At 35.7% G+C, this 20,763-nt stretch overlaps 2 protein-coding genes across 5 annotated transcripts in view; one reads left to right on the forward strand and one right to left on the reverse strand.

Annotated features, from left to right (window-relative positions):
* The first annotated feature begins 762 nt into the window (after positions 1-762).
* LOC125658978 (cartilage matrix protein-like) lies at positions 763-11,266 on the forward strand. Its single transcript, XM_048890460.2, has 7 exons — positions 763-970; positions 1,287-1,311; positions 1,432-1,588; positions 8,132-8,417; positions 9,824-9,944; positions 10,104-10,175; positions 10,564-11,266. Exons 1-7 carry the CDS (start codon positions 926-928, stop codon positions 11,115-11,117), a joined length of 1,260 nt encoding a protein of 419 aa, XP_048746417.1. The 5' UTR covers positions 763-925; the 3' UTR covers positions 11,118-11,266.
* LOC125658997 (uncharacterized) overlaps positions 11,122-20,763 on the reverse strand; it is a 32,690-nt gene continuing 23,048 nt past the window's right edge. The window contains exons 1-5 of one of the 4 annotated variants that reach the window (XM_048890479.2): positions 18,552-19,257; positions 13,949-14,061; positions 13,743-13,852; positions 11,319-11,441; positions 11,122-11,229 (exon numbers count right to left, since the gene is read on the reverse strand). In XM_048890479.2, coding sequence (XP_048746436.2) covers positions 11,215-11,229; positions 11,319-11,441; positions 13,743-13,852; positions 13,949-14,061; positions 18,552-18,994 — 804 coding nt within the window. In that variant the 5' untranslated portion in view covers positions 18,995-19,257 and the 3' untranslated portion in view covers positions 11,122-11,214. Of the gene's footprint in view, positions 11,230-11,318; positions 11,442-13,742; positions 13,853-13,948; positions 14,207-15,828; positions 15,928-16,797; positions 18,363-18,551; positions 19,360-20,763 lie in introns of those variants that run through there. The other 3 variants (XM_056146677.1, XM_048890487.2, XM_056146674.1) reach the window with 3 other exon arrangements.

Raw genomic sequence — 20,763 nt, forward strand, 5'->3', positions numbered from 1 at the left:
ACTTGGCATGAGGAGTACGTATACCAAGTTTGAAGGTCCTAGTCCCAATAGTTCAGTTTGTATTCCGCCTACAAGGTTTTCCTATTAACTGATACTACGACCTTGGCCGTTGGCCTTCCGACCTTGAAAAATGATAGACACCTTTCTATCATCATGGTGATCAAATGTACCAAATTGTAAGATCCTGGAGCATACAGTTCATTTTGTATTTTGCCTACAAGGTCCGGACAGATGGACGACGACACCATACTGTAATACCATCTTTGACGGACGTATAAAAACGTGTAACTTATCAATATTAGTTCTTTTGCACATAAAATTAAGTATCACGTACAGGTATGAAGAATGTACATGTAAATATTTTGTTACGAAGACTGGGACTTAACGAAACATAACCGAGCCATACCGAATATCAGTATTTTCTGGCATATTTTATTCATCCTCAGGCTAATCTCGGCTAAATCTAGGTATCTAACTTGACTTCGTGACCAAATTCCCGACGACATTGTCTACAGAAGTAATGGCGGCAATCCGTGGGGACGTACATGGGTACGCGTCTCTCGTGTAATTCCCGTAATGTTGTCCTTTGTGCAAAATGGATATGGCAGAAAATCGGTTAGAGGAATCGATGTTCAAATTCATTTCCCCCTAGATGCAGTGTTCCTACAGGCAATACAAGCAGAAAAACTAAACAGCACTTCATCAACCTAATGACTAATATGCCACAGACTACGATTTTTCACCGAAAAAAATTCATATATAAACAACGATTAGGACAGAAACTCTAGACGGAGTAATAACCGGCAACTAATGACATCATTCATTATTAACGACAAAAAAATTCAACTGATTTTAAGAGCCTTAAAAGAGGCATTGTTTCACTAAGTTTATTACGCCACCGGCAGTGAAGGCTGGAAAACGAGTCATGGTGAAGCTTCGAATACTGTTTATTGTGCTGCCTTTTCATTTAGTAAGATTTCTTTCTTCATTTGTACTAGTGGTGGATCCAGGATTTTCCAAGAGAGAGAGAGAGAGAGGGGGGGGGGATAGGAAGGATCGAATGAATGCTGAAGTTACGATCTCTCGAGGGAAGTTCAAGGGTTTCCCTATTGGAAAATATTTGTCCGTTTAAATGAAGCAAAAGGGTATATTTTGAGCAAACGGATGAAAGAGTAACTTTAAAATGCATGTGTAATTTTTAACTCAAATCAGGGGTAAGGCAGAATTATATGTCACCGTGAACTTAAATCCGTGTTTAGATAATATCAATTTACTTTTTTTTTCAGGTTTTCTCTTTGGATGACCAAAAAGGTATGGAACTAAATTTCAAATAGGAAAAAGCACGATTCCTTATCTTCATTGATAGTACATGTGGTTTATAGGAAGGATGGCAAGAGAAGAAATTTTGGCTTATTTTAGTTTTGTTCTAAGGTTGCGGTAATAAGCCGGCCGATGTGGAGTTTGTGTTGGATTCCAGCGGAAGTATTTTGTTCAAGGACTTCCGGAAGCAGCTACAATTCACTAAAAACTTGGTGGATATGTTTGACATTGGACGCAATAAAACCCGAGTTGGAATGGTTAGCTTCAGGTAAATCCGGATTCAAAATAATAGTCTTTTTAAAAAATGGTTCATATGTGTATTAATGCATGAAAAAACAAATGATGAATTTAAATATTTACTGATAACATATTCTAAAAGATATATGAAAAGAAAATTATTAATATCAAATACCTGGTATAATATGAACTATTTATAATATCAAAGGACTAGATAGGACAAGAGGCATTTATGGCCCCCTCTTCAAACTTACTCATTCCCATTACAGTAGCAGTGCACATGTGTATGAATAAAAATATATATGATTTACTTTGATATCTTTAATATTGGTTGCCTAGCAACGCATTAAACATATCAACAATGAAATTGTTCATTTCCATAAATTTTTTAAATGCAAGACTGAAAGTTCAAATTTTAAAACTAGAATGATAACATTTTATCAATTTCCAATTCCATCACCTTGTATTTGAACAAAATTTATTATTTGTACATTTTTTTAAGTGTTCAATGTTCATATTTCCTTAGTTACTACACAAATATTCCTTAGCAACAGTTTAGATTGTGAATATACAATCTAACACATGTCATGAAATAAATTCAAAATTAATCAAAACTGTTTATTACATTTTCAACAGTGAAATGCAATGATTTATCCATTGAATAAAAATAAAATGGTATTTTAGGCCTATATTTTCACTAGTGAAAATAACAACTGATTGTGACGTTATGTTAACTGGTAGTGACGTTATGTTAACTGGTAGTGACGTTATGTTAACTGGTAGTGACGTTATGTTAACTGGTAGTGACGTTATGTTGTGTATTACTATAACATCTTTTAAGATTTGAAACAAAATTGTTCTAAAACCTTCATTTAGATACAAAAGAAACTGTCTTACTCGTGAAATAAATTCCATACCCAACTACAAAGCAATTCATATATTTACAAATAACTCACCAAAAATTTAATTATCTGTATCATTCGTTTCTAAGCAACCAAATGTCAGTATTACTTCAACAATCAACTTAAAGGCTTTAGAATTTTATTTCATACCCTTTCCGCAGCATTTCTTTTAAAGTTTTGTAAAAATGGGGGCTAGTGATCCTTGACCAACACTCCAAATACATGTAGCTATTCCTGCTAAGACGAAATCTACCCGGCCGTGTACATAGGCCTATCTACAGAGCAAATAGTTGATCAAATGTTTATATAAAGTCAAGTCGTTAAATAATGTTTTTAGGAAACAAAGTGTATAGTAATCACTTACTCTATAATTCTGGAAGAAAAACGTCTCTCGTGTGTTGTTTGGAAAAATTTAATCGTTTACGGTTTTGATTTTATAAATTGTTCATAACAATTGTACATAACAACAACTATTTCATATGGCAAGCCCTTTTACTATTTATTCATAAAATAAAATATCTCTTTAAATTAAAGAGATGTCTCTTATTTTAAAGAGATATCTCTTTTTGAAATGAGAGATATCTCTTAATCTTAAAAGATATCTCTCTAAATAAGAGATATCTCTTTCACTTAGAGAGATATCTCTTTTACTTTTAGAGATATCTCTTACACTCAAAGAGATATCTCTTTTACTTTAAGAGATATCTCTTACACTTAAAGAGATATTTCTTTCACTTAGAGATATATCTCTTAAAGTATAAGAGATATCTCTTACACTTAAGGAGATATCTCTTTCACTTAGAGAGATATCTCTTAAAGTATAAGAAATATCTCTTTCACTTAAAGAGATATCTCTTTTACTCTGAGAGATATCACTTTTACTTTGAGAGATATCTCCTTCACTTAAAGAGATATCTCTCTAAGAATTCCTAGATATATATCTCTCAAAGTATAAGAGATATCTCTTTAATCGTTGAAAAAGAGATATCTCTCAAAGAGAAAGAGATATCTCTTTCCAATATTTTTATTAGTTTGAATACTTAAGGAATTCTCCCTAAAACGGAAGCCCGCCAAAACAAATCTTACCATGATGGCTGGGATGCAATCTCTGCCCCTCTGTTAACGTCTCAAAATAAGCAATGTTATTCCACATGTAAATCCACTTTTTTTTTTTACGGCTAATAAAACTAAGAAACTACTTTATAAAATATTAGGAAAATGTAGGACAAGAAACTATTTGTAATTTTTTTTCCATTACTATATATTCTTCATGTACCTATGTATAGGACTGGAGCAATAGATCTACCCAATATCCGTGTTTCAACCCAAAGCAATGCTTCTTGTGTCACGAAAAGACTTGACATCTACTCAGTATTTATTCATTTACGTATAATTTTGTTACTGAAGTCAAAATCATACTTTATTTGAGCATACGTGTCATTTTACAAAAATCTTGTAAAACCCTTGAGACGTTGACAGAGGTGTAAGTGAGAGATTGGGCTGGGGTGTTACTAAATGGAACGGAAGACGGAACGGAACGGAAAATATATTATGCAATAACGTTATGAGGAGGTCAACATTTTGCGAAATCAAAAGTGTTATTATTAACAAGGGAAGCAGAAATTACAGAGAGAACAGGAAGTCATCCTCAGAATCCACCATTTCATATTGATACCTCATACTAGTGCATTATTATGCATTTTTACACGGTGTATTTTGTGGATGAATGTACCAACAGGCACTTGCTTAATAATTTGCATAGTAAGTTTTAATAAAAATATTAAGCAAGCGCCTGTTGGCACCATCTTTTTCCCCGGCTTTGTCACCCCTCTACCCAGATTTTGACAGTATGTTGTTTCACAAATGAATAGAAAATAAATAAGATAACATACTGAAAAAGACTTGAAGTGTAATTGAACCCCTTTCAATTTCTATTACTTTATTCTGGCTGGTATCGTAAGAAAAGATTTTATGAGCCCATCCAATGAATAAAAGGTACCCCCCCCCACCCCCCGAAAACAACATTGAAAAAGATAAAATTATTTTTTGAACAATTTTCCCCAACATAGCCTTTTTAAATTGAACGTGCTTTTAATCGAACTACATGTACATATGTTTAAGATAACTGAATTTGAATTTGAATTTAGTTCTACACCTGGTACAATAAACATTTTTGTATCACATCAAATTTTAAAGCGAATGAGTCTGGTGAAGAAAAAAGTTTTGCCTCATTTGGGATGAATCTATGTGAAAGTTCGTACATTTACCGATATCCTGTGGATTAGTGTTGAAACTGAAGAGATACAGCGGGAAAGAAAGATTGAAAGAAAACCAATGTTAACTAGGGTGAAGTTTACGACCAATAGTAAGAGGAATTAACAGATTTATTTCATAATGTATGAAATAGCTAAAAAGCTAACACAGAATTTATGCTTGAATGGAATTAAAAGTCATCTCATTATTAATCCAAATGTTAAGCTACAGTGTATACAAGTATTTGGTTTAAAAATTAACTGCCAGAAGTTTTTCCTATTTAGGATTGGAGTGCTGCGGTTACTAAGTCTCCTGTTAGTTAAAAAATAATAAACAAACACAAGAGGTTTAACTTGTTGACTAAATAAGATCATGAATTATCATTTATTGTTTTATACATATCACACTCCCATTTGTAAGTACGCACATACACGGTATTATGTGTAAATACATGTACATTTGTACATGTGCGTTAATGACGTTTTGCCAGGGGAAGGGGGGGGGGGTATAAACCTCGTGTGTTCTATTCATTCTCTACTCATAGCTGACACTGCTCGCTAACACATCTGTCAATACCGAAATTTCAAAATTCTTGTAAAATGCCTTGTAAATTCTTATATTAACGTTTAACTAAATTCGCTTACTCGATTTATGATGCAAAATTTGAAGATAAAGTTGTTTTATCGATTGTAAACAATTCTTAAATTCCGTTCCGTTTTCCGTTCCGCGTTTTAGCAACACCCTGATGGCTGCAATCCCGTGGGAAGATTATGCTTTTACCGCATGTGAAATGTATACAGGTAACAAAAAACAAAGACAATAAATTGATGAAATATGCAAGCTAGACTAGATTTCGCCTCTCGGCAACTTGACAATGTTACCCCATCCACCTCTTCAACCTTTCCCGCCATTTGTATACTAGAAGTATTTTGCTTGGTTAAAAAATAGGGTTACATCATTTCAATGACAATGCAACAGGGAGAAGTCATTATAATCACCGGGGGGGATCTAAAGAGATATCTCTTTTTGAAAATTTATAGATATCTCTCTAACTTGAAGAGATATCTCTTTTTACATCGATAGAGAGACATCTCTATACGCTTGGGATATATCTCTTTCTATCTGAGAGATATCTCTCTAGCTTTGAGAGATATCTCTTAAAGAGAAAGAGATATCTCCCAAGCGTAAAGAGATATCGCATTTGTTTAAAGAGATATCTCTTTAAACAAAAGAGATATCTCTTTTGGTTAAAGAGATATCTCCCTAGCGTAAAAAGATATCTCTCTAATTTACAGAGATATCTCTTTAACCAATAGAGATATCTCTCTTATTTAAAGAGATATCTTATTTTACGAATAAATTGTAAAAGGGCTTGCCATAATTTCATTAATTTTCGATATGAGCAAGATAACAAACCACGAAAAGTTTTATACAGAAAAATATTATGTATTCAGACAACTCAATGTCCAAATGTCGTCGTGGTTTACGTTCTTGCTCATAGTAAAAAAAACTCAATACAAATCCTTGAAAATCGATAAATTCCCAATATTTTCCAAATTATGCTAAAATTGGAGCCCAATATCTTTCTAAAACAAAAAAATTGGAAGAAAAAAAATCTTGTTACAACAAGATAGGATAAAAATTAAAAGATTTGGTCCATTTAATTGTAATTTTTACACATGTGTAATTTTCAAGGGAAATGGGGGCCAGTTTTTGTAGCTTGTCCTATCTAGTTCTTTATATTTTGATATTACTTTATGACAAACGGAATGATTTCAGCTTCTCCATCGTCAATTTCCTATATCTATGTAGTAATATTGCATTATCACCTGCATATGGTGTTTATATCTCAACTGATTCGATACGCAAGAGCTTGTTCTGCGTATGATCAGTTTTTAAATCGAGGTAGGCTACTGACTAAGAAGTTGATGGTGCAGGGGTTTCAACATTCTCGTTTAAAGTCCGCATTTCACAAATTTTATGGTCGATTGATAGATTGATTTTATCTTCTTTAACGTCCCTCTCGAGAATTTTTCACTCATATGGAGACGTCACCAATACCGGTGAAGGTTTTCAAATTTAGGCCTATGCTCGGCGCTTACGGCCATTCGACAGTGAGGGTTCTTAGCGTGCAACATCTAATGTGACACGGGACATCCGTTTTTAAGGTCATCTTTGAGGACCCGTGACATTCACACCTGATGCTGAGCGTTTGGTGATGGAACTGTCACTACCTGTTTTAACGACGTCGGTCTGTTACGACCGGGATTCAAACCCCGGTCTTCCGCATGCGGGGCGAACACTCTACCTCTAGACTACCGCGGCGGTCTATGGTCGATAATGATCTAGTTTGTCAATACAACCTAGCTGTCTGACGTGTTTCATACCGATTATTAAGCCGTTCTTGGCACACTGTTTTTGACTACGGATAACTCCGCTTACCTAATCAAGGTATAGTGCTCACGGCGGGTGTGACCGGTCGACAGGGGATGCTTACTCCTCCTATGCACCTGATATCCCACCTCTGGTATATCCAGGGGTCCGTGTTTGCCCAACTCTCTGTTTTGTACTGCTTGTAGGAGTTATGAGATTGATCACTGTTCGTTATATTCACCTTTCATTAAAGACCTTTTTAATACATGTACATGTATCAGAAAATAATTTTCCGATATAAAATGAAATATCCCAAAAGTGCTAAAAACGACACTTCATAATTCTTAGTTTTAGAATAGAATCTACCAGTTAACCATAAAATCAATGACTGTTTTAGTGTGCATTAATAACAGACTGGCTTTTTACTTTAGAGAATACTTTGATATTTGCCTGGGATGGAGACTTGTAAACCAATATCGGATAAAGAGGATCTTCTCTAATCGACCAAAAGAATATCGATTATATTCAATGGTCAATGACTAAATTTTGTTATATGATAATCAGAATGAATTCCAACGCTAACCCCACCGAGGTCTACGAATAATTGTTTATGATGCATGTAAATACTAGAGTATGAATTAATAGATGCACGTGTAATTGAATTTTTTCGATGCTAAATAATTTAAGTTTGGTGATTTGATATGATCATATGAGACCAGTGTGAACTTGTACTGAAATCATACTTCTGAAAAAGTACCTATAGATTTAACTATATATAAATAGCTTCGACGAGACTTATTTCAACAACTTAAAGCTGGCATGAATTAATAAATATTGTAGAATTCTCTGTGTCCGCCATATTTCTCTGCTTATCCGCCATATTAGATGAATATTTTATTGTTACATGTATACGTATCAGGGTTTGCATGGTATATAAGGGGATGAGTTTTGCTACGCTTCACTTCACTTCGGTGTTTGAAGTGTTGTTTACAGTATGTTGATTGATATACTTTTTTTGCAATTTCATTTCATTTAATAATAAACAGTACTCAGGTAATTCCGGAATTTGTGATGAGTGAGTACGACAATAAAGAAGATATTAAGCACAGGATAGACAATGTCCGGTACCAAGGGGGTAGAACTTACACGGGAGACGCACTGCATTACGTCAGAACGCAGGTGTTTCCGGTCGATGGTGGGAGACAGAATGTCCCGCGCATCTCCATCGTCCTCACTGACGGAATGTCCCAAAACTTCGAGTACACCATTCAGGAAGCTGCAGCAGCGCATGCGCAGGGGATTACCATCTTTGTGATAGGGATTGGCAATAAGGTACTGTGTACTAAATTGCTGTGCTTTGAATACAGCGACAGAAATCTTTGTGTGTGATTCTCCCTGCCAGAGTAGGGTATTTTACTACTTAAGTAGATGTTTGAATATTACTTTGTCAATTATATCCTTACTACATGTATTTCCCTTTTATGTACCCTTGGAAGAAAACATGATCGTTCAGATGAAAAAATCCAATGATGCTTTGTGCCAAGTCTGGTTGAAAATGGCAGTCTAGGTCGTCCTTAAAACAGCCAAAAATGTTAAACTTTAACAACGTCTATTTTCTTCCAAGGGTACATAAAAAGGAAATAGTAAGGATAAAATTGATAGTAATATTCAAACATCTACTCACGGTGAGTAGTATACATGTATTGAAAAATAATACCTGAATTATCCTCTGCCAGGGTGAACCAAAGGTAGAAATTACCCGTAGAAAGGGCAGCAGCAGAATTATTACAGTTTGTCAAAATAATGTATCTAGAAGCATGTACTTAATTGATATAGTAGTCCTCTAAAATGTGTACCTTTTTGTCACAATGAGGAGGAAACAATAGAATATATAATATGGGAATGTAATTGTGTTCAATCATTTCTAGCTGATTTTGAAGTTTACTTAGAACAGAGAACAAATTGTCAACAAGTCTTTACAAAAAAGTCTTTTATAGTAGGCATCCTTGAGGGGGGGGGGCGGTATACAAAATATTCTCATCCTTTTGGTTAAAGTATTATATTTATACAGCAGTGTACAGAGAAAAATTTGAGTGTGCTATTTGCAGTATCATATTTAAGGTTATTCTATGAAACACAAAAATTCATTTCTTATAAAAATGGCGATATTGAAAATTTTGATGCCCTTTGGAACAGATGGAACCAAATAATTTCATAGCTCTCTCTCTCTCTCTCTCTCTCTCTCTCTCTCTCTCTCTCTCTCTCTCTCTCTCTCAGAAATAAACACCTCTGTAATTCTATATTACATGTATATTATGAAGATATACCATGAACTATTTACAGAATGTTGAAAAATAATAAAAAAGAAAGAAAAAAGTATAGAAGTCATATATGGAAATTTTTGCTCACTAAATAGTCTGGGGTGCATTTTACAAAAGAAGTTACGACTTACGATCAACTTTACATATTGGAATTCTCCCGCTTATTGTAATATAATTCACTCCAATGTCAAATAGTGAAAAAATGATGTTGAAAATTAAGTTTCAGAAACGTTTTCATTCTTTTATTCAAACTAATAAATGTGTAATACAATTTAAGACTTGCGACTTTGTCGTAAGTTCTTTTGTAAAACGGGCCCCAGATCACTACCATAGTGTTTTAAGAGCCTCACCTCTGTGTGAAGACTACATTTCCGGTGAGCATTCTGGCCTCTAGGTATCTTATTCATACTTTCACAGGTGGACAAAAAAGAACTGAAGGCAATAGCAAGTCAGCCGACAGACAACTTCATGTTTATGATAGATAGTTTTGATGCACTCCAGTCCATCAAGAACTTGTTAGCTAACAGAACATGCAAAGGTATTTTGGACGCGTTTCTTTGCTATCAATTCGCGCTGTTTTTTCCGCTATACTAACGTGTTCGATCCGGGATCAAACAAATGTTATTAATAGCAGTTATGGGTAGGTTATTATTGGCATTCATTTTACAAAATGCACTTACAAATATTTATCTCTCAGTTCCACCTGCCACAAGGCCCCCGCCTACCATGCCCACCATCAGCGAGGACGCCATTCTGAATGGAGATGCTCGTGAGTGTTGCAATATATTTGTAAACACTTACATTTCCAAAGTTTTTGTCTTTGATATCTCTATAAATTGCAGTGATGGTCATTTCCTCGTGAACAAGCGGTAGTTATAAACAATGAGAGTATGAATACAGATGTATTTGAAAAGTATAGTGCGTCTATTTTAACAGCCGGGATTCCGAAAAAAAAATGAAAGTAGAATGTTAATATAGGACATAAATTTCATTTTTGAAAATATGAACACACTTCGTGAAAAGTATGCCGGTGTGAAGCATCGCAGTTCATACCCTCATGTATTTTCAAAAATGAAATTTATTTCTTAAACCGACTCGACAAACTTTGAAATAATTTCACAAGTTTATGAAAATATATTTTGAATTTCTCTTTTTAGACTGTAGTCCTGAATTATCCATAGAATTAAAAATGGCTGTTGACACGGCCGCGGTAGGAATAGACAACTCGAAATTCATCCTGCGGTTTATCGCTGACTTGTCTGATCGCCTTGACCTTCAACAGAGTCACTCCAAGATCGACACGGTGAGCAATGGATGCGCCTCCCAAAAATTGGGTGATATAACGTTTGGTTCCGGCCATGACCGTGAAAAGATTGAAACCACATTCATGAAAAATACACAAGGGATCTCCTCCATGATGCGAAAAATGCGACTCAGCTTCAGTCGAAACAATCGGAGGAAGAAAGTGGGTGTTCTATTCATGGGGGAGACATTGGGAGGAAATGAGTACAGCCAAGCCTTGCGTGAGACCAGTCGAGCTTACTACATGGGGATTCAGTTATTTGTGGTGGGGGTGGGTGACCGAGTTACCAGACGACAGGCTTACTTCATAGCAAAGGGAAGCAACCACGCGCTCTTTGCTGCGTCTTACGATAATTTGGATTTTGTGGAGGGGCCCCTATTGCTACAGATTTGTAAGTTAAAACCATGACGGATGACTTCATGAACGTTTTTATTTTATATTTAGAAACACTGCGACATATTATTGTGATCGAGTGCCTCTTCTTCCACTGACTATATCCGTCAGTTTATGGAATATCAGTCTGAAAAACAAGAAATAAATGAGATTGACATGGAGAATCTTCATTGTCCTTGAATTCCTATGTTATATATATGTAATTACACCACATACCTCATTTGATTGATTTCCAAGGAAGGTGGTATTTTCCTGGAACATTTCGTAGAACGAAGTGTTTTCGGAGAGTTTCATTATTGTGGTGTTTTGCAAGTAGTCAGTACCATTTTTGTGCAGAATCTACATATAAATATATCTGTTTATACTAATGCTTTGTCTAGCTAAAAAGAATGCACATATAAATATGATATCTGTATATAGGCCTTATAAAACATTACAAATGAATATACAGCCATAGCTATCCAGAATCGGCATCTGAATATGCAGGCGTAGGTTAAGATCGGTAAAGTTGGCTACTAGTAACTAGCTACTAGTAACTGGCTACTTGAAAAGAGAAAAGTTGGCTACTAGTAGCCAGCTACTTGAACCAGGAAAAGTTAGCTACTAGTAGCCAGTTACTAGTAGCCAGCTACTAAAAGTAAGAAAAGTTTGCTACTCGTAGCCAGCTACTACAAAATATAAAAGTTATAATTACTGATAGCTCGCTACCAGATAAAGGTTAATGAGTTTGAAAATTATTATCTATCAGATTTATTTCTAAAGAGGACGAGGAGTCCTATGAAATTTCATGCTCAATTATCCCCAATTACATAACGTTGCAATGCAAAATACGAATAAACTTTTTCAACTGAGTGTTTACTTTAAAAGTTGTACGGATTGAATTCAGACCTTCAATCATTTGATATAGCATCCATTTTGAGATATCGGCTACTTTTACAATTTGATTCGAGTTACCCTGAAATTTCAACATAAGTGTGAATACCGTAAGAAACTTTATGTTTGTATAGATATCTGACGAATTTACGACTATACATATGGCAAGAAGTGATAGGTGGTGTTTTGGTACGCCACGAATTTTCAGATATCGCTCTTTAGGAAATCAGTTACTTATACATTTTGATTATCGGTAATATGAAATTTCAAGATCAGTATGAATACCTTAAGGAACTCCGTGTTTATATCATATATTTAACTTATTTACAACGATACGTATGGCGAGTAGTGATATTGGGTATCGTGATATGTCATCAATTTTCAGATATCACACTTAAGGAAGTCAGGTGCATATACCTTTTGATGGCAGGTAAACTGAAATTTCAAGTTTTTCGCAAATATCTTAAGGCACTCTAAGTTTGTATTAGATATCTGACTAATTTACAATTATCAAAGTGAAGAAGAGTGATATTAGGTATCTTGACATGCCATAATTGTCCAGATATCACGCTTAAGGAAGTCAGCTACTTATACCTTTTGATTCAAGTTTTCTACCAATATTTTAAGGAACTCTGAGTTTGATATGCCATCAATTTTTAGATATCACCCTTAAGGAAGTCAGCTATTTATACCTTTAGAATCCGGGTAACCTGAAATTTCAAGTTTTTCATAAATATCTGAAAGAACTCCGTGTTTGTATTAGATATCTGACTAGTTTACAACTATTCATGTGAAGTGGAGTGGTACTAGGTATCTTGATATGCCATTAATTGATATCGGAAAATTGATGGCATATCAAGATACCTAATACCACTCTACTTCACATGGATAGTTGTAAATTAGTCAGATATCTAATACAAACACAGAGTTCTTTCAGATATTTATGAAAAACTTTTCTCTTTTTAAGTAGCCAGTTACTAGTAGCTGGTTAGTAGTAGCCAACTTTACCGATCTCGTAGGTTAGTACAATTGTAATTCAGACAGACTATGTATAAGTATACAGGCGCCGATCACTTATCAAAATCTACTTATGAAGATGTAGTCGTTGGTTATTAATCCAGAATTGTCATATAAAGTTGGCCTTGGACAAGTAGCTATGTCATTGGATAAAACACGTCATGCCGTCTATATGAGCTTGAACATTCCCAGGATATCTCTATAGACAGTCAGTAACAAACCAAATGCATTGTTAAGTTGTACGGAATACAAGTCTGTGTGTAGGACACAGACCCTCTGAACGTCTGAGGACGCTTGATATGAATAACGGACAACGATTGGAAACTCTTATTACAGGGTACACAATGATTAAGAAATGGTTAGGCATTCTACTCTGCATTCTGTACCCTTCGATCTGCATGCAACTCATCTAGAATTTCAAGTTTTGACAAAATCTAGAGATCTTCAAGGAAGAAGGAATATTATTATTTTGCATTTTTTGTACATTATTAGGAGAGGGACTAGTAAGCTGTTGGAATTTGTTCCCAATCCTTTTGATTTATTCACTAAAATATATGCAAAACAATCCCGGACCTCCTGTGGTTGCGAAGCAAATGTGATAACCACGATGCGACCGGTATCTAAAAGAGTCTATGAATACGGTTGAAAAAACATTTCAGAAAATTGTATAAGAGTCTCAATAAGTGAGAAATCATATAACGGGACCTATAGTTAGGGTATATAGTTGCGGTACTGTTTGAATTACCGTACCTCAGACGATGCATTCCTGTAGTGAGAAGGCAGACTCCTTAACATCGATAGAGCGGTATTGAGAAAGTCACGAACTTTCAATGAAAACGAATTTGCCAGGGATTCAAAGTCTGTAATATAAAAAAAAAAAAAAATCAAGAAACGATCAAATGTAAATAAGTGTACGGCGGGTACAGACAGCTAGCGTCGTCAACATTTTGCTTTACCTGGGAGGTGACCATTCTCCTCCACGTGTGACGAATCGTCGCCCCGCATAACCACCAAAGGTAAACCCAGCACGAGCAGAATCATCCCGAATTTCTGCATTGTGTTCCTCTCCCTAGATCACAACGAAATGGAATTATTTCAAAAGAAATGTAGGTTTTGTTACATCAATATCTGGACAAAGCCAAGCTGTGACACTTGCATCTGATCGATCTGTGGCAGTGATTGGGCTCGGATGATCAGCTGAAACGGGATATTAACTGTAAATAAAATAAAGGAATTTATGGAAAATGTGTGGATTCACAATCTATCATACATTGTAGATTTGGATAGTTAATCTGTCAAAATTTAAGCCAACCTCAAACTAATTAATTATTTCAAAGCCACTTGAAATAAAGCTATTAATTTGTACAAGTCAAAACTTTACAAAATTATTATTTGAGGAGAATTGAATTTTGGAAGCAAAAAATTTTGGGTTTTCATTGAAAAATTGCGGAAAGCTGGAAAAAAATAATAATGAACTCAAATTACAGGATTGGATTTGTACAATTAATATAAAAACTTGACAACCAAAAAATTTATGTAGGAAAAATGGAATTTTGGGGGTATGAAATATCGTTTTCTTGGGAAAATCACTGAAAAAGGAAAATATGGATGATTTGGTCAAATATATCAATTTTAAGTCATTTACAACTAAAATAACAGGTATTTCTATGTACTTATAGTAAGGTGCAAATGGAATTCTTTGGTCTTTTTCAATATATGCAGTAATCTACTCGCATTTCTTTGTGTTATTTTAATATTTGCAGTTACTTATTACTAGTACTATGCTACCTATTTAGTTGAATTTTTAAAGACAGAAACCTCGATAACACCACCAAAACACGGAATGACCGACGAGTCAAGTGACTTGAGGCACGTGGCTGATTTGACGTGGGAACCATTTTTTCCTTGTGCGAAAATTCCCGAGAATCGTCAACATTCTCTGCGTGCCGTATTTCCTGTCATTTTATCTCATTAACTCATCTGGCGTGCCCATATCGCACTCCCCTTAAAAATAATTGTAAGGGGTATATCATAAGACAGCTTATTGTACAAAAAAATCACTATAGAAACGATCAGTCGAAAGCATAAATGAATCCAATATCCCTCACAACCAGGAGGTAATGAAAGAAATCTGAATCTGAAGATGAACTTGAATATAACTTAGACTTGACAACGATGACGGCGTCTTCATCTACAAATGATGTAACACTGGACTCTGTTTTAATGAGCAATGTGTCAGAGGCGATTATTAACAAAGAACTGGCGAAACAGCATCAACTAGAATGTGCACGAGAGGGAGTCTCCAACGCCATCATCTCAAAGACACTGCAACATTACATGAGATGTCAAATGGAGCGTCGACCAAACTTTTTTTTTTTTTTTTAGAACTCCGGGAACTTTGAACAGTAAAGACAACCAAAACCAGAGCAACAACTCTGAAACGGTAGTGGAGTTTCTAGAAGGGAAAATAATGGTCAGCAAGGTTCGCCTCCGAGATATCCGGCTAAACTCATTGGCCAGTATACCTACACCTGCTGCCAAAGAGCAGAAAATAATAAATTAATGCTGAGACAGAGAGGTCTTATGAACATTTTGACAAAAATACACTTGATGCTGAAATTTTAAATTCTATTAGAAATAATTGATGCTGCAAAATATCTATCATTCCACAAAGAAGATCTATTATATCGCAAATAAATGCACAGCAGAAGAAATAAAACAAAATCAAGTATTGACTATATAGAAGTTTCCTCGTGCATATTTCGAGCTCAATTCAGATTTCATATTGAACGTTTGCGACTACACATTGGTTGCCTGCTGGTCAGACATGACTTACACAAACAGACAACTGGAGGAAACAAGCGCTGCTGTTGAAGCAGCCTGTAGATAATTTGATAAAAGTCCAATCCTCGTCCACCGTAGACCTGATCTAGATTGATTCTAGAAAATAATATACATTGTATTTGAATTCAAACCAACCGTTGGATGTGATATGGACTCTAAGTGTTCTCCCTCTCTATGCGATATTCGCTTACAGCAAATCACCAACGAAAATTTTCAACTTTCCAAGAAAAGCAAAACTTGCATATCACAGTCTCTATCGCGACGATGGAATTTTTTTTATGGAAATGAGATTGGGATCCATGATATTTTTGCTAAAGCCAATGCTCATCATCCGTTACTGAAATTCATATACGTAATTTCTAGACAAAGAATGCATTTCATGGATACAACGGTATGCAAAGGAAAAAGAATCAGATCCTAGATTTTAAAACATACACAAACTCAACAATACGTCCCAATATTTGGAATATACGAGTGCTCACAATTCTTAATGTTTTAAAGGATTCATTGAAGGCGAAACTATTCCCAAGTGACATGTCATAACAGATTTATGGAACTAATTAAACAACCTGTAGTTCCGTCGGTATATTTGGAATCGGGTAATTATGTGTGCTTTTTTTAGGGGGTGGGTGGTCAAAAGTTGAAAGTGGAGACAATTCAAATATAGCAATTAGTTTGAGGTCATTTTGTATTCTAGAATATTGACCAGACTAATGGAGTGGAGTTTTATCGTGAGTGCGAAATCTATATATATATATATATATATATATATATATATATATATATACATATTTCTCATATGTTACTCGTGTCACTAGAACTGACTCTTCAAATAAATTGCTGATCTTTCATAAAGGCCCGAAATCTGACGCTTATTTAAGATATATTGATGCTGATCATGACGAAGCATAAAACCTTGTACATGAAAAAAAAAATTACAAACTAACACAAAAATAACAGCTAGATTCCCAGCACAACTGCCGCGTGGGTATCGTGTAGAGTTACAATTTATTGATAATAGTCACATATGAAAAATACTTACATCAGTGTTGCCTCGAGATGAAAAACATATTTTACTTGATTGTCTTTTATACAAACATACATGTATAAAAAAAAATCGCTACAACGCATCAAAGATGTATATGGCCGAGTTGCAGTTTGGAAAATTATGCACTCTTGCATTCACGAAGTAAAAACATGCACGTATTTAATATAGTTTATAAGTAGGAAGCTTTGAATGGCCGCAATAAGTATTTAGTGTGATAATGACCTTGACCTTTGGATTTCAAAAGCAACATGAATCTTGAATGTCAGCAGGATCTGAAGTCTGATAAACATGCACCTGCAAGTACATGTATAAATGTTAGAGGCAAGCTCAAATCCACAGTATATAGTGAAAAAGAGAACTTGACTTTTGACCTTTTGACCTCAAAATAGATAGGAACCTCCCTCTTTTGGATGTGATCAAAATATGCAAGTCTGACAAAGACGCACCAAGTAGTATGAAAGTTAGAGACCAGACAAGCTCAAATCTATGGCATTTAGTGATAAAGTGACCTTGGCCTTTTGACCTCAAAATAAATAGGAACCTTCCTCTTTTGGATGTGATCATGTTATGTAAGTTTCACAAAGATGTCCCTAGTAGTATGAAAGTTAGAGACCGGACAAACTCAAATGTATGGCATTTAAGGACAAAAAGACCTTGATCTTTGACCTAAAAATAAATAGGAATCTTCCTCTTTTGGATGTGATCATGTTATGTAAGTCTCACAAAGATCGATGCACCAAAACGTATGAAAGTTAGAGACCGGACAAGCTAATTGTGGACGCCGCGCGACTGGACGCCCATCCTTCGCCAATTTTAAAGTTGAGATTTGCCACGCAACTCGGCTAAAAAAGTATTATAAAATATCATATGATTATCTTGTATCTTGTTTACTGAATCCTCTCAATATTGTATCTATATAAGTTTGTTCATATATCACCCAGAGACTCTTTATACCTTAAAACAAGGATTGTTACAATTATAATACCATGTATAACATAATATATATGTATTTTAATCTACAGCTAACAACACTTGCATGTGCTTTAGTGCCATAAAGAATTGAATACATCCACATTCAACATTTTTTATCTATGTATCTGAAATATTCAAATAGATGGATTGGAAATTATAAAGGCATGTCCATAGGAACAGGTCGAAAAATCTGACTGCGTAATCTCTCGTAGTATAATTTGATACTCCGTCTTAACTTAAAGTTCGTTATCACATGGATATAGAGATGAAGTCCATAAATAACCAATCTGAGCATGCGCATAACGGACAGAGACGTGCACAAATCGTTCACATAGAGTGTTGTCGCAATTTGATGCGTCCTGAGTCCACAATCTACGAATTCGATGACTAGGGTAACGGAAATGATGATGATGGTGTTGGATTCTAAGATTGTGTACTTTGTGTGGCGGTTCCTGAGAGCGTTTGTGGCCAGCACTATCCGTCGCTTGTGATGACGCCACAACTTCCTGGTTAAAAATAGATTCACGACGGTTAGAATAACACAAGGGATATATTGATCTATTAACAGCACGAGCCATTGCCACACAGTGTCGGAAACGTTGCGAAATACACAGGCACCGCTAGTTAAGGCAATCATGCGAGGTATATTTATAACGATACAAAATATAGATATGAATATAATGTATTTGATAAACCTGAGTTGATTTCCCCAGAAGCGCTCGTTAGTGATCTGTATCATGATGAGGGCTCGATGAACGGCAAGCAGAACGGAAATCCACATGAAAATGGTATGAAAAACCCCGGGGAGAAGAATAAGACAGGTATAAATGAAGTTTTTATCAAGACTAAGGTCACCATTGGAGAGCTGTTTGATCCAAACGGGTATCTGAACCAAACCATAAAGAAACGCAGACGACAAGATGACAGAATGGATTGTTCTGCTGACGCTCCTGTCGTCTGCGCTAATGTTAAAAATCACGATGGCGAATCCATTTTGGAACAGCATCAGTATAAGAAAAAACAACGCGAGCACTGCATATGTGTTCCCCAGCTGCACACTGCTGGGAGTTTCACAACTGTCTGTTATATTGAATACATGTATATCACTGCCATTGTAAACACTAACGTTAGCCATCATACGGGTATCTGTGTCCGCGAAAATGTGAGTAGAGACTGGAGAGACAGAATTGTGTAGATATCGATTAGAAATTAGTACACGTAGGTGTCCACCTTTACCATAACTCCGACACAATCCTTCATACTGCAATTAACATTATATCCGTTTTCCTCATCGGATGTGCCACAAACTTCCGTTTTCTCGCATTTCTGTATACTATCACTCTTATGACCCCTCATTGAGTTGTTTGTATGATGGCGGTATAAATCAATGAAAACTTGCCAATATTTCATGCTTCCAATATGTTTTTATAATCCCGTGATGCAAACTCAGTAGACCTGTATGACCTGTATTTCGTTTCTTCTTAAAATTATAGGCTTGCATGTCTGACTATTTGCATCATCGGCGTTTTTATCGACACATGACAAAACATTGGTAAATGTAAGATATTTGAGGTCTTGGATATTATACACCTATATCTTCATTGATTAAGATTCTCTCAAAAGAGGAGAGAATCGTATCCTTGATTAAAACGGAAATCGATCGATTGATGGAGGTTTACCTTGGTGAAATTTTACTTTGACCAAACTTAATAGATTGCGATAACCTTGAGATAAAGTTGCTGTAAACGAATGTCGAATAATTTAGTTCACCTGACCAAATCACAGAGTTTCTGTTACTTCATAGGCTGAACAATATATTGAATTGTTGAGTAACAGTTTCCGACGGTTATTAAGAAGCCGAACAATTTAAAATTAATTCACCAAAACCTGGAGTAGCTGTTCTCGGCAGTTACCAGTAACCCGAACAATTTGAAATCAGTTCAGCAAAACCTTGAGTGTAGCAGTTCTCGGGAGTTACCAAGAACCCGAACAATATTGAATTAATTCACCCAAACCTTGAGTAGCAGTTTACGACAGTTACCTAGAGGCCAAACAATTCTAAATTAGTTAACCGCAACATCGAGTAATAGTTCCCGACATCTACCAAGAAGCCAAACCATTTCAAATTAGTTCACCAAAACATTGAGTACGTTGTTAGGGTGGGTTATTTGTGTGTTTAACGTCCCATCGAGAATTGTTTGCTCATATTGAGACGTCACCAGTTGTAGGTGAAGTACCACAAATTTAGACCCATGCTTAGCGCTTACGATCGTAGCAGTGAGGGCTCTTTAACGCGCCTACGCCTGCCGTGACATGGGGTCTCCGTTTTTAAGGTCATATCCGAAAGACCCATGAATTTTACTTCTAAATGCCGAACATTTGGCGAAGGAGCAATTACTACCCATGTGTGAAGCGGCCATGGCACGAGCGGGGCTCCAACTCACGACCTTCCGGTTACGAAGTGAACGTTCTACCACTGAGCTACCGTGACCCGTAAAACATTGGGTAGGAGTTCCAGGCAGTTACCAAGGAGCCGAACAATTTCAAACCAGTTCAACAAAACCTTGCATAGCAGATCTCAAATAATTTGCGACATCTCAACAGTTTTCAGGCAGCCAAACAATTTTAAATTAGTCCGCCTAAACTTGAATCGCGGCTCACCTAGAAGCGGTGACCTTCTGGCGAACAAATTCCAATTCATTTTGATGCAAGCTCGCCAGCTATGAATTTTTCATAATATGCTAAAAGAATAAATTTCTATTTTGAATTAATCCTCAAGCTTAGCTGACGCTGAATAGACATCCTACAATTGTTGGACTTCATGAGATACGTTACAGCTTGGGACTACACAGAAACCCAATACTGGAATTTCTCAGGCCCAGCATCGACATTAGCAACAGGCTAAAT

The sequence above is a fragment of the Ostrea edulis genome, chromosome 1 (genome assembly GCF_947568905.1).
Source record: "Ostrea edulis chromosome 1, xbOstEdul1.1, whole genome shotgun sequence".
Classification (NCBI taxonomy): domain Eukaryota; kingdom Metazoa; phylum Mollusca; class Bivalvia; order Ostreida; family Ostreidae; genus Ostrea; species Ostrea edulis.